At 36.1% G+C, this 14,153-nt stretch overlaps 2 protein-coding genes across 3 annotated transcripts in view; both read right to left on the bottom strand.

Annotated features, from left to right (window-relative positions):
- Positions 1-14,153, bottom strand: part of gucd1 (guanylyl cyclase domain containing 1) — a 153,648-nt gene that overhangs the window by 134,969 nt on the left and 4,526 nt on the right. The gene's annotated exons all lie outside the window — the stretch shown is intronic.
- The window catches only part of bicdl1 (BICD family like cargo adaptor 1), a 28,243-nt gene continuing 14,162 nt past the window's right edge, over positions 73-14,153 (bottom strand). The window contains exons 3-12 of one of the 2 annotated variants that reach the window (XM_060882333.1): positions 12,151-12,267; positions 11,918-11,929; positions 7,965-8,111; positions 7,454-7,633; positions 7,103-7,321; positions 5,615-5,758; positions 5,076-5,203; positions 3,703-3,823; positions 1,436-1,550; positions 1,087-1,180 (exon numbers count right to left, since the gene is read on the bottom strand). In XM_060882333.1, the coding sequence (XP_060738316.1) occupies positions 1,500-1,550; positions 3,703-3,823; positions 5,076-5,203; positions 5,615-5,758; positions 7,103-7,321; positions 7,454-7,633; positions 7,965-8,111; positions 11,918-11,929; positions 12,151-12,267 (1,119 nt within the window). In that variant the 3' untranslated portion in view covers positions 1,087-1,180; positions 1,436-1,499. Of the gene's footprint in view, positions 1,181-1,435; positions 1,551-3,702; positions 3,824-5,075; positions 5,204-5,614; positions 5,759-7,102; positions 7,322-7,453; positions 7,634-7,964; positions 8,112-11,917; positions 11,930-12,150; positions 12,268-14,153 lie in introns of both variants that reach the window. The other variant, XM_060882332.1, reaches the window with a different exon arrangement.

Below are 14,153 nucleotides of genomic sequence, written 5' to 3'. Positions count from 1 at the left end.
CCAAACCTTCAATTGTTTCTGTTTTTAAGTGAAAGAGAAAAGACATCTGCATAGCTTCACTCAAAACGGGACCCATATGGCACATTCACCAAAAAAAACTCCTCTCCTTCCCTCCACATGGCTGTTCTCAGGCCCTTGATTCAACACCCTAAATTTGTGTAACTTCCACTATACATTGCAAGCCCATTAACCCAAACCTATAATGGCCCTTATGTTTCCATAGGCTATTCTATTTTGTGTGTACACATTCAGGTGCAGGGACAGTACAAGTTTTATTTGATTATTTCACCTGCAACACAATGATTTAAGCTCAAACCCTTGAAGACAATCCGGAAAAATATTTTTCCTCAAATGTAGGAGCATGTTTATCTTTCATTGTTTTTTTTTTCAAAATAATAAAAATGTAAGTTTTCCAGTTAGGTCAAAAATTAGCATGTTTTACTGTTAACTGGTACTTGTTAATAACATTTTTTCTTTTCATCCAAGCAATAGCTTTTATCAATTTTTGAATCAAGTTATATTGATTCAACAGCTGACTAAATAAGAGGCCTCTGAAGTATCTTTACAAGTGCATCAGTGATTCACAAACTACAACCTGCAGCCTGACTTTGAATAAATAGAAGCTTACAGAGTTTAGCTTATCCTGAGTTAAAGACCAAAAGAGTCCTTCAGTTTGATGGAGCTAAATCTGACATTCCTATTGAAACACTTTGGCAATAGGGTAAGAATATTTAAGAAGGGGAAATTGGCCTAAATATTGTTTAAATGTAGTAAACCTGCAAATATCACTCTGAAGCTGTAAAAGAAAAAAATGACATTTTCTTTATGCAGGTTTTTCTACTGACTGTTTATGCATCATCTAGGAGTATTTGAAGGAGAGGAGTGCTAAGGACAGGTAAAGTGCAAAAATATATACAGGATTACAGAACAAAATATTGTTCATTACTGATTATAAATCTTCATCTTTGGCTGTGTTGATCATGGTATGCCTTTGTTTAATTTACACTTTTAGCATATCTCTTCATCTTTCTCTTTTCACCTAGACAGATTCAGTTTTTCTTAAAAAGTGAGAAGTGCTTGTCACCATCAAAGAGGCTAGTTGCCCGCCTGGAAGAGGCTCTGGTGGAGCCATAACTACCAGCCTTAGTCTCTGCTGATCTATCACTCTGAGCATATCATCCTGGGAGAAATGACAGAAAAAAAGAACTTGAGGTTACCCTAACATTATAATTGAAACACAAATAATTTGAAAAAATTATAAGAAAAGAAATGTTTACAAAATTATTATGAATTGAATAGGGGAAACTTAAAGTTGCTAGGAATACTGTAAATGTTCGAAGAATTAAGAAATGGGTAAATCTTTTTGTGAAATTGTTGGATCTCCAAGTAATTTTCATGACTGAAAATGTGACTTTGGATGGGTGAAGAGGCTCACCTCTAAGGCAGGTAGGGACTATCACAGAGGGAGAAAGAGTTTATTTGGAAGCTGAGAAAGGCCTCTAGATCAGAAACCACAAGAGCCATACAGTGAACAGCCCTGATGAGGCAAACTGCAGACAAGGAGAAAGAAAGCTAGGAGTTATACAGGGAGGAGAAAGGATGATATATATATATATATATATATATATATATATATATATATATATATATATATATATATATATATATATATATATATATATATATATACACACACACATATATATACAGGGAGGAGAAAGGATATATATATATATATATATATATATATATATATATGTATATATATATATATATATATATATATATATATATATATATATATATATATATATATATATATATATATATATATATTATATAGTGGGGGAAATTATTATTTGTTCCCCCGCTGATTTTCTGATTTTGTGAGTTTACCTTTATACAAAGAAATGATTAGTCCCTCATTTATATGGTAGTAAAGATTTTATGGAAGCTGTTTTATAATTAACAGACTGAGAAACAGAAACTTTTCTAAAGAAAAGAAGGAAAGGAACTTAAATAAGTATTTGATCCTCAAGCAAAACATGACATTACTTGGTATAGAAACTCTTCTTGGCAAGCAAAGAGGTCAGACATTTCTTGTGGTTGTTCACAAGGTTTGTGCATATCTCAGGAGGGATTTTGGTCCACTCCTCTTTACAGATACTCTCCAAATCCTGAAGGTCTCAAGGCTTTCCCTAGGCAACTTAAAATTTTAGCTCCTTCCACAGATTTTCTGTGCGATTAAATCTGATTATTTCTATGAGACTGCCTAGGCCACTACAGGACCTTAATGTGCTTCTTCTTGAGCCAGTCCTTTGTTGCCTTGGCTGTATGTTTTGGGTCATTGTCATGACAGAAGACCCATCCACAACTCATCTTCATTGTTCTGAATGGAGGTTCTCAGCCAAGATTCTAAGGTACATGGCTCCGTTTTTTGGCCCCTCAATGAGGTGAAGTCTTCCTGTACCCTTAGCAGAGAAACAGCCCCAAAGAAGAATCTTTCTGTGCCTCCAAACACAGCAAGTTGATGCCAAAGAGTTCAATTTTGGTCAAAGAGTTGGTCAAGAGTTCAAAATTAGTCATATGCCTTCCTGAGCAGGGGGACCTTGTGGGCACTGCAGGAGCTTAATCCATTACCAATTGTGTTACCAATGGTTTTCTTGGTGACTGTGGTCCCAGCTACCTTGAGAGCATTAACAAGCTCCCCCATATAATTATGGGCTGATCCCTCACCTTTCTCAGAATCATCCTTACCCCACAAGGTGAGGTCTTGCATGGCGCTCCAGAGTGAGGTCAATTGACAGTTATCTTGTTTTTCTTCCATTTACGAAATATTGCACCAACAGTGGTCTCTTTCAAACCAAGCTTCTTGCTGATGGACTTGTAGCCCACTCCAGCCTTGTGCAGGTCTACAATCTTGTAATCTCTTTCCTGACATTTTTTTGACAGCTCTTTGGTCTTGCCCATGATGGTGGAGAGGTTTGAAAGAAAGAGATTGATTCTGTGACAGGTGTCTTTTATACATATAACAAGTTGACATTAGAAGTCCCCTAAAGGGACAAGACTAACTTGTGCATCTCATGAGCACATAACCTATCTGTGGGTGTCAGAATTCTTGTTGGTTGGTAGGGGATCAAGTACTTATTTCACTCAATTAAATAAAAATTAATTTATAACCTTTATTTATTTTTTTTTCCTGTAATTTTTGTTGATATTCTGTCATTATAAATATGATGGACCATTCATTTCTTTGTAAGGAGTAAATTTATCAGGGGATCAAATAATTATTTCCACTACCACATATATATATATATATATATATATATATATATATATATATATATATATATATATATATATATATATATATATATATATATATATATACACACATATATGACAAGCAAAAGAAAGAGGGAAATAATAATTCAATTTATCCGGAAAACAGAATAAATGAAAATGAAAAAATGAAGCATAGGGAGAAAGGGGGAAAAAATAAGACCATAATGACCATGTTGTAAAGATGTGGAGTAGCAAATCTTCATATGTTTTGCAACATGCACTAGTGTGAGGACTCTTTCATGATAGTAATCTCCCCTGTCGTCTTGTCCCAGAATAAACAAGCAAAGACTATGTTTAAATGGTGTGCTAATTTATCTGTGTGTAAGGGAGTGTGTGTTAGTGGCATTCCTGACCCACCTGCCAGGCTTCTAACTGCTGGGAAAGATTAAACTTCTGCTGGATAGCATCAAGAAGTTGACTGTTCAGAGACATAATGTCTACCTTACACTTCGCCAGCTCCATTTCCACTGCTTTCTTTCTGAAATATAGGTAAAGAGAGTGTAGAAAAAAAGGTTGAATGATAGGACATGATATGCTTGACAGAATAAGGTCATGATTACAAGCCTGTGGTGACATATGACTTTAGTAAAATATGTATTTACAGGTATGTATTTATACATTAACAAACACTATTTAAATGGCATTAAATTAGTGTTTCTTTCAATAAAGTATCTTTGCATCACTGTTACTCTCCAATCTCTACCTAACTTTAGAAAAGAAGATACCTGTGCATAAACTGCATTTGAAAACTGAAATCTTTAGAATTTTCATGTGGAACCATTCATAGTCATTTTTAATGCTTCAAAATGGGCCCACCCTCATCAATCTTACAACAATCTTAAAGCTATTCATGTGAGACCACCCTCATCATCAGCAAGTTCTTTTCACTTTGAAGCAGCAAACTGGAGTAGAACATCAAAATGGGCCAAGCAGATTTGGTCAACTATATCATCAGTCAGAAGGTGTAGACCATCCTACTATTCTAGATTTGTGATGATAGCTCAGTTGTAAATGCCTTATAATGCTGATTGGATGGACCTCACTTTGTGCACAACTGTGTGTTTTCTACTTTGTAGTAACAATTTGGGGAAAAAAACCACATATGTGTTTGATGGTTGTGCTGACAAACTTTTGACTACATAGGTGATGACTCAGAATGGCTCAGTGTCAGCCCTGACAAAGGCCTGCTGGGAGATCATTGTCTAATGCTGAAAATAGTTTTTCTATATGCAGATCATTATCAGAAATTCCCTTACAGATTAGTGCAAAGTGTAAATTTCAGCTTGATCAGAAATGTGACTCATGAAAAAGACTTACATGAAATCTGATATGATGACCATGCTCCGGACATTGCACACATCAACAGAATCAGATTTAAGAAAGCCTTTGATTTTCATACAGATCCATGCAACCAATAATAAACAAAAACTAAATACATTAAGTTCCGCCCAACAATTATTAATTAGCATGTCGTGGATGCTAATCATCTTCACATATATATATATTTTTAAATATTTATTGACACTCAGAATACACTAAAAAAATTGGTACCAACTTTGTGAATATTTGTTAAAAAATCCTATGACTAGATTGCAGGAGACTGCATGACCTATTGTTTTTTGTACAAAAAAAAAAGATGATTCCGTATTCTATAGTTAAAGTGGTTAGTGATTAGTAAATCATTGTGGATTATTCCTTTAATGGATTAAGTTTACAGAATAAAGGCATACTTCGTGATGGCATCATCTCGGTCTCGGATTGCATTTTGTAGTTGTTCACTTGGCTCTCGAATCTCTGATGCCTTTAGTCTCTCATTCTCCTCCCGTGATGAGCACACTTCTAGGGAGAGTAGTGCAATCTACAGAAAAATGGTGGAATATAACAGTGAAGTCAAGATCAACTGAATAATACATGTTACTAAATGTGCCTATGCTTTAAGGTATATCAAACAACACTGTGAGGGTTTTTTACTGTGAGAAAGTTTAAACAGAAATTCCTTCTTGCTGAAACCATCGAATGGTCAATGATGGAGACCTGGAAGCAATACCGACCACGCCAACAGCAGTTCAAAGCCACTGCTAAGGTTTTCACATGTTTCTATCCACAGCATCCCCATTATCACCAGGTAGTCTACAAAGGGCCATCCTCATCAGGAGTGAGCACCTCCAACTCATGAGACTCCAACCACAAATAGGGCATCAGGAATGATCAAGAAGGTCAGAAGAGCAGAAGTAGTTATGAACAGTAAGTGTGTGTATTTGATATGTACCTGATTATGGAGTTGCAACATGTCTTCCTGAGTGCTGCGTACCCTTTCTTGCTCCTGTTCGTAAAGGTCTTGTATTTCTCGCAGTTCCTCACCCAGTTTCCGCACATGCTCTTCCAAAACATCCTCATCGCTGCGACGTGATCCCTGATCCCCCCAGACACACACAGACAGTATTGTATTAATACAACCTTGTGTTTAAGGAGAATTATCATGCATTAAATGCTGGTTCAACCCACCTTATCTATGTAACTAATGTAGTACATAAACTCATTCGTAACTTTGAAGTTGCATGTAGTTCTACCTCAGAAAGGCAGAGGTCACTCATTTCTTTACAAAAGTCCTCAGTCATATAGAATGAAAGTAATCCATTGTCCTAGGCTTAACAACTCATTTGTAGCATAGTGGTGTGGTGAGTGAAAATTCCCACTGTAGTCAGAGCATTTTTAAAAAACGTTAACCTGATTAACCAGTGTATATCAGTTATACAATAAGCTTGGATGCAGATTCTACTGTAGATTCAACAACAATGAGGAATGTTTCTTTTGGGAAACACACTGTTGATTACTTATTTTGTGACTAATTTCATGTTCTCCAATAACGGGTAGCAGAGTAATATTTTGTTTTGTTCATCTTATTTTTAAGCATCTTATTCAAAGATATTCATCTTTGCTCCATACACATACTCCTTACACATAGTGGATTTGCATCTCTTTAGTGTGGCCTCAAGGTTCAAAAAAATTGAATCTTTTTTCCATTTGTACTTATTCTGTACACTGAAAAAAGTTACACTGAATTTATTTCCTATTTATTGCTTCCGCATGAGTAAAGTTTGTTTTTGAACAGACAACATGATTTGATAATGTTTGCACAAACAGGATGAAACTCAGAACCCTTTGGCTGCAGGTCCACAAAATGACCAACTGTGATACAATACTTCACATTATGAAATCAATTTAATGTAATATTAATCAGTTAAATTAACTAAAGGTAGTTAGTACAAACATCGTGAGACTTTGTAATGTGATTAAATAAACTATACAAAATACAAAATAGTACATTTGTGTTTCATTTAATTAAAATGTTGTGTAAGCAATAAAATCACCTTTTATTTCTAAATATTTTACTACACTACATATTTTTATGTAAAATACACATTATGCCTTTTCTCAAATCTGATCAACATATTCCCTTTTTTCACTCTAGTGCTTCCAAACAAAACAATATTTCTGTAATTGATTATATAGGCTTTTTATAAAATGTCTATCTGTGTCACTGATTCATCTGTTAAATTTACCTCCAGTCTGTGGATCATTTGTTGACCTACTGATTCATGTGTTTTCTGTCATATTCAAGCTGGACAAAATTAGAAAAGACTACTTAGTTTAATTATCTTTATTTTTATGTAGCATAGTCAATGTGCATACGTGCATGTTTAATGTGTGCCTTGTATTTTGGGTGTGTAAGTGCATGTGTGTTTAGGGGTCGTACTGTTGACTCGTTGCCATCCAGCAGGTTTTGTGCAAGTCTGCGCAGCTCACTCAGACTCGACTGCAGGCTGCCCATAGGCACATCTTTAGCTGATGATGTTTCTGATGATTCATCCATGGATGAATCTGTGGACAGGGCAGAGTCTGTGATGTCATTTCCTCTCAGCTGGGAGCAGATAGAGCGAATCTGGCAATAAACTTCCCATAGCTGCAGACGCAACTACAGAGAAAGAAGATAATTGAAACATTGGAAGATACTGAAGTGATCTTGAGTGTGAGAATGGCATGTGAGTTTGTTTTCTGTGAAGATATATTCTGAACATATAATGTTGGTGTGCGTGTGTGTGCACACCTGATCCTTCTCCTGCTTGAGCTCCTCCTGCTCCATGCTCTGCTCTATCTCACACAGCAGTGAGTGAGTGTTAGCGCTGAAGCCCTGGAGACTTTTCTCCTCAGTCATCTCTGCCAAATGGGCACTTAACTGCCGATGAGACACACGCACCTCCTGTAGCTCTAAACGACTCTGCTGCAGCTGAGCACACATAAGATACTCAATGAAATTGATGGGCTAGGAAGAGCAAAATGATATGGTTTGCTTGCAGACCCACACAATTTCAGATAACCTACTACAGATACATTTCAGAGCTATACACACAAAGAACTTTATTGAGCATTTGGTCTGTTAAAATCAAACTGTGGTCTGTTAATATTTAACATAGAAACATTTATATAAACAATCATTTAGACAATGTCTAAATCCCAATAGTGCTGAATATATTGCTGGTTATCATTAGATATTTATAATTAGAATTGTTCAGTGTGTGAAAATCACTTCTACAGTCTAATTTTAAATCATCCGTTACCTGTAAGTCCTTCTCCTGGCATAGCTTCTCCAACACAAGTGTCCGGTCTTTCAAGTTGTCCACAGTGCTCTGGAGCTGCTCATTCTCCTCATGCAATGTGGTTAAACATCGCTCAAGTTCCTGCTTACGCTCAGACAGCATCTTTATCTAAGCCAGATAAATAGCCAGAGTACTGGGTCAGATACAATGTCACAGACAACCAAAGCAACTGCACATTTAAAAACACTTTAGGTCATATAAACCATACAGCATATACTGCATAGATATATGGCAAGGCCTACAACCTTTCCTGGTATTAGGAATGCATAACTTGAAACATTGCCTAGAGAAAGAGGTCAGTGACTTTCCATAGGAATACTAATTACTTTAATGAAGTAATTAGTATTTTTGGATAGTACTAGAGAAAGAATGCATTAACTGACATCTGAGACAAAATGATTTCACTCTGTGCCAGGTATTGAGCATACAAAACAGCTTAAAACAATAAATTAACATCAGCTAATGTATTTCACTTTCTCCCTCATGTTATGACCTATGCCTCAATTCAGGTACTGTAGGAGCTTGACTTTACTTTACTTTGATTTTATCAGAGAACCATCCCAAATGATCTGGTATGCTTCTGGAGCTACTGTTTTAATAATTAGCCATTTGTAATTACACAATTACAATTACTATGACACAATTCAGCAATCTACCCTTCCATTAAAGAAACACCACAATGGTCACTGAAATAACTTGAAACTGACAAAAATAATATTAAATAAAAATGTACTGAAAATGTAATAAAAATCAGACATTGCTTTTGAGTTGTGGTTCAACAGATACATTTATAAAACAAACTAAAGATAATGATTTTTAAAATGATGGTACCACTATGCAAGATTGAAAATAATTTGACTATAGGGAGATGTTAAATTAAATTGTGTCCTGTATTTAGCATCACAAGTGTAATCTTGTAATCAGTTGATATATGCCTGTTTAAATGGTGAAAAGTTGTCACTGTGCTGTTTGGTGCCATGGTGTGCACCACACTGAACATGGACCACTGTAAGCTAAAGTGAGAGAGTTGTCTCCGGAGCTTAGAAGGAAAATTATATATAAGCGTTTTAAACTTAAAGGCTATAAGACCATCTCCACGCAGCCTGATGTTTCTGTGACTACAGTAGCACATATTATTCAGAAGTTTAAGGGCCATAGGACTGTATACAATCTCCCTGGATGTGGCCACAAGAGGAAAATTGATGGCAAATTCAAGAGACAGGTAATATGAATGTAATCAAAGATCCCAGAACAACTTCCAAAGAAATTAGAGGTGAGCTCCAAGGTCAAGTTACATCATTGTCAGATCGCACCATCCATCAATGTTTGAGCCAAAGTGGTCTTAATGGAAAATGACCAAAGAGCACTTTTTCAAGTCTTAGAAAAGCAAGAATGGAATTTTAGCAAAATGCATATCGACAAGCCACAAAGCTTCTGGGATAATGCCCTTTGGATAGATGAGACAAAACTGGAGCTTTTGGCAAGTCACATGAGGGGACAGATGCAAAATTTAATCATACAAAGAAAAGAACACTGTACCCACTGTGAAACATGGAAGAGGCTTGGTTACTGGGGCTGTTCTGCAACATCTGGCCCAGGGTGTCTTGAATCTGTGCAGGGTATAATGAAATCTCAAGACTATCAAGTCATTCTGGAGTGAAATGTTTTGCCCAGTGTCATAAAGTTCAGTCTCAGTTTCAGGTCAGGGGTCCTCCAACAGTATAATGACCCAAAACACACAATTAAAAACATCTAAGAATGGCTAAGAACAAAATATTGGAAGTGGCCTTCTATGAGCCCTGATCTAAATCCTATGGAACATCTGTGGAAAGATCTGAAACATGCAGTCTGGAGAAGGCACGCTCCAAACCTGTTGACAGGTGCAGTGGTTGCATTGAGAGTTAGAGAAATCACTTGATTGCAATTATTGCCTCAAAAGGTTGTACAACAATTATTAAGTTAAGGGTACCATCATTTTTGTCCAGGCCAGTTTCATTAGGTTGTTTTTTAAATGCTTCTCTTGAACCACAATTCAAAAGCAATGCCTGAATTTCATTAGTCAAATTTGTCAGTTTCAAGTTATTTCAGTGACCATTATAGGTTTTTCTTTCCTTAATGGAAGGGTACAAACAATTTTGTCCACGTACGTATGTAATTTATCTAGCCTCAGTAAGTGTTAGCTATGCCTATTTTTGATCCAAGCTGCAAAGATAGTAATCAAAGGTATGTTGAGCATTAAGTATAGTTATACTGACATCACACTATAAGACATCATGTTATTTGTATCAAATAGTATGTAACTATGTATAATACTGTAACAATAATGTCAACAATGATAATGACAATAATGACAACAATGCAAAGAAACATGAAAATGACTTAAAATTATTGAATTAATTTTTAGCTTTGCACCTGAATCACAATAGAGATATATTTAGATAGCGCACTCAAAGTCAGGCGGAAATAAACTACACATCACACATGAATTGCTAATGAATGACCATCTATTGACTCTTGTTAAGTTAGTTTAGTAGTTTAGTAGTAGTACTTAGTTAATTAGTTTCACTTAACTAAGACACTTAACACTCACTTAACACACACACACACACTATTATTATTGTCTGTGGGTTATATATGCTTAAAACTAGGGATGCACCGATCCGATATTTTGGATCGGGATCAACGCAGATCCAAGCATTTTGAGTGGATCGGATATCGGTGGTGCGTGACCGATCCAAATCTGATACCCATGGTGGTTGATTAATGAACAGCAAACATCATAGACTATTGCTTGAACTTATAAGAAAAATACACTTATCAGTGTGTGCCTTCTCTACAGTCTGTCCAATGAATGCAGTCATTAATAAAAAAATATTCACAAGACAAAGACCAAATCAATAAATGTTATTTTGTTTGTGCTATCAACTCTGGTAATAAGAATAGTGAAATTTCACTGCTTTTGGTTGCCGTCTTTGCGGCTTTCCGCTGATTAACACTATAGATAAATGCCTTCAGCTCTGACTGTGCGTGCACCTTGCGTGTGCCTGTGCTTCTCTGTAGAGCGTGCGGACATGCGTAATGCAATCTAGGAGCAGTGATTTGCCAAACCTCCCTTATTGCAGTCGCACACATTACTTCTGATTTTATTTTGTAGTAACAAGTAACGAAGATGCTTAGTGGAAATATAGCGGAGAGAAAGTATACATTTTATCTAGGAAATGTAGTGGAGTAAAAGTGAAAGTTGACATAAATTCAAATAGCGAAGTAAAGTACATATACGTGAAATTTCTACTTAAGTACAGTCACGAAGTATTTGTACTCCGTTACATTACAACACTGACTGCATTTAATACTTTTTTAAGGTTTCTTATGTTTTCATTTTTTATCCAGTAATGGGCATTTTTGTATTTCTTTGCCAGAAACAAATAAATCTTTATAACTAAGCCAGTTGTATACATTCTTTAGTTTTAAATGTAGAAAAGAACACAGATTTCGGATTGGTATCGGTCGAATCGGAAGAGGAAAAGTGGTATCGGTGCATCCCTACTTAAAACTACTTAGTTAAGTAGTTTCTCATATATACAATTTTGGTGAAATTTTGATGTAAGCATTTTATACGTCTTTATATATTATACTATGAATTTTCACCTTTAGTCTGTTAATATTCATGATGGCTACTATATGTGCCTGTGCAGAACAATTGCACTGACATTGTTGTCTTATTTTGTAAAATCAACAACTATGAGAACATATCATAACATGGCACCTGTACAGTATCTCTATGATATATTAAGAAGATGAGTCTCTATTAGGAATAATCCACGAAGCTCTTTTTCAGCTTTTTTACAATGAAAACTGAACATCAAATGTGTGACAGATGTGCAGAAGAGGGATTGCAGTACATGCCCACTTACTTCTAGCCCTTGCTGCTCCCAGGAAAAGAGAATATAAGCAAATATTTAGAAATAGAATTACAGAAAAAATTAGATTGAGCAAAAGCTTGTTAAAAACACAATTACATTACATTATATATATTCCCACTAAAAAGTTCCTTCTTAGAATAATTATTGTAGGCTACTATGTGCCCATTACTTACAGATTTTATTGATGTAAATAAAAAAAAATTGCAATTTCAACTGTTCTTCACCTCTGCTTGCAGGCTCTCCAATTGTGTCATGTGCTGGGTTTTGGAAAGGTTCTTTTCTTTAAAATCATTCTGCAATAAATGGACCTGAGTACACAGTTGTCTCTCCACATCAGCAGCCTGTGGAATCAACAGCACAGACACAGACACCCACCCACCCACACACACAGGCTATTATTATTATTATTATTATTATTATTATTATTATTATTATTCTTTGTGGGTTATATATGCTTAAAACCTTAAAACCTTCTCCTAACCTTAACCTCAGCAATGCAACATGTTTGTACAGTTTTTGTAAAAGAGTTTTTTGCATACAGTCCCCTAAAAATTTTGGAATGGCAATGGCATTTATTTTGTTACAATTTACAATTAAATGACATTTATTTTCTTACAAATTACAATTATTTGTTCAGTTACAATTAAAATTTGAGTGTTTAACACATTCCACACATTTAAGCAGATGTTATAAACACTCACATTTTAATTGTATCTGTAATGTTTACATTGGCAAGGAATTATACAAGAACACTTTACTTGTTTCTAATTTGTGACTGTTAGATGCAGACCATTTTATTTACCCTAGGAGTTCTCATTGTCAAAGTGTACATTCCCCCAGCACTAATTCTAAGAAAGAACTTTATGAACTCTATGAGGCTATTAGTAATCTGCAGAATGATTATTTATTTATTTATTTATTTATTTATTTATTTATTTATTTATTTATTTATTTATGTGTTTTTATTCTTTTACAATGTAAATCTTCAGTCGATGCTCTGTAAATTCCATCAGCGTAGTTACTTTGCAACAAGAAGAACATGCCAGACCTTGTTTACATAATCATCACGTGTACTGTGCAGGACCCTGCCTCCACCTCAGCTACTCAGACACATCTCTGGTATGCTATTCCAGCATGCAGACTGCTTGTCAGATACTCTAAACTGGTTTTGAAGCAGTTGAAAACCTGGCCAGTAGGAACCATCTCTGCTCTTCAATTTTTGAGCACAGTGACTGGCATATGCTCAGGGAGTCTGCAAGCAATGGTGATTCTATCAGCTTGGAGTAGTATACGGCATCCATGACCAGCTACATTGGCAATGTCTTTTAAAATCCATCACCATTCACTCCAACCAGAAGTCATCAATTATGGCAAAGGTGCCTGCGCTGCTGAAGTGAGAGACTCCGCCTTCAGAGCAGGTAACATTGTGACGTTAAGAACAGCAAGAGCCAAACTGTCCAAAACCATCAGAGAGGCAATGTGCACAGATGCCCAGAGAATTCGCAGAGAATTCATAATAGTGGGCAGATGTGACAGGATATCCAGTTTATCACTAACAATGGGACAACTTTACCTGCCTGTAATAGTGATGCCTCCCTTACAGATATAAACACTGTTTATATGTTGTTTTTGAACATTCACATTTATGCTGTTTTTGTACATAAATATTGCTGCCAGGGAGGCACGGTGGCTTAGTGGTTAGCACGTTCGCCTCACACCTCCAGGGTTGGGGGTTCGATTCCCGCCTCCACCTTGTGTGTGTGGAGTTTGCATGTTCTCCCCGTGCCTCGGGGGTTACCTGCGGGTCCAAAGACATGCATGGTAGGTTGATTGGCATCTCTGGAAAATTGTCCCTAGTGTGTGATTGCCTGAGTGAATGAGTGTGTGTGTGCCCTGCGATGGGTTGGCATTCCGTCCAGGGTGTATCCTGCCTTGATGCTCAATGATGCCTGAGATAGGCACAGGCTCCCCGTGACCCAAGGTAGTTCGGATAAGTGGTAGAGAATGAATGAATGAATATTGCTGCCACCAACATCTGCTAACACACTATGTATTTTATGTGGCCAGGACAACTTTTTAGTCCTTAGCTATGTGATGTTTTTTGTAGATCTTTATTGTTTTATGTAACACCATGGTCCAGGAGAAACATTTTTTTAATTTTACTGTGTACCACATCAGCTACTAATGGTTGAAATGACAAAAAAATATTCTTGACTTGACTTCTTGA

This window comes from Tachysurus vachellii, chromosome 11 (assembly GCF_030014155.1).
Source record: "Tachysurus vachellii isolate PV-2020 chromosome 11, HZAU_Pvac_v1, whole genome shotgun sequence".
Taxonomy (NCBI): Eukaryota; Metazoa; Chordata; class Actinopteri; order Siluriformes; family Bagridae; genus Tachysurus; species Tachysurus vachellii.
This window is presented reverse-complemented; position numbering and strand designations above follow the sequence as displayed.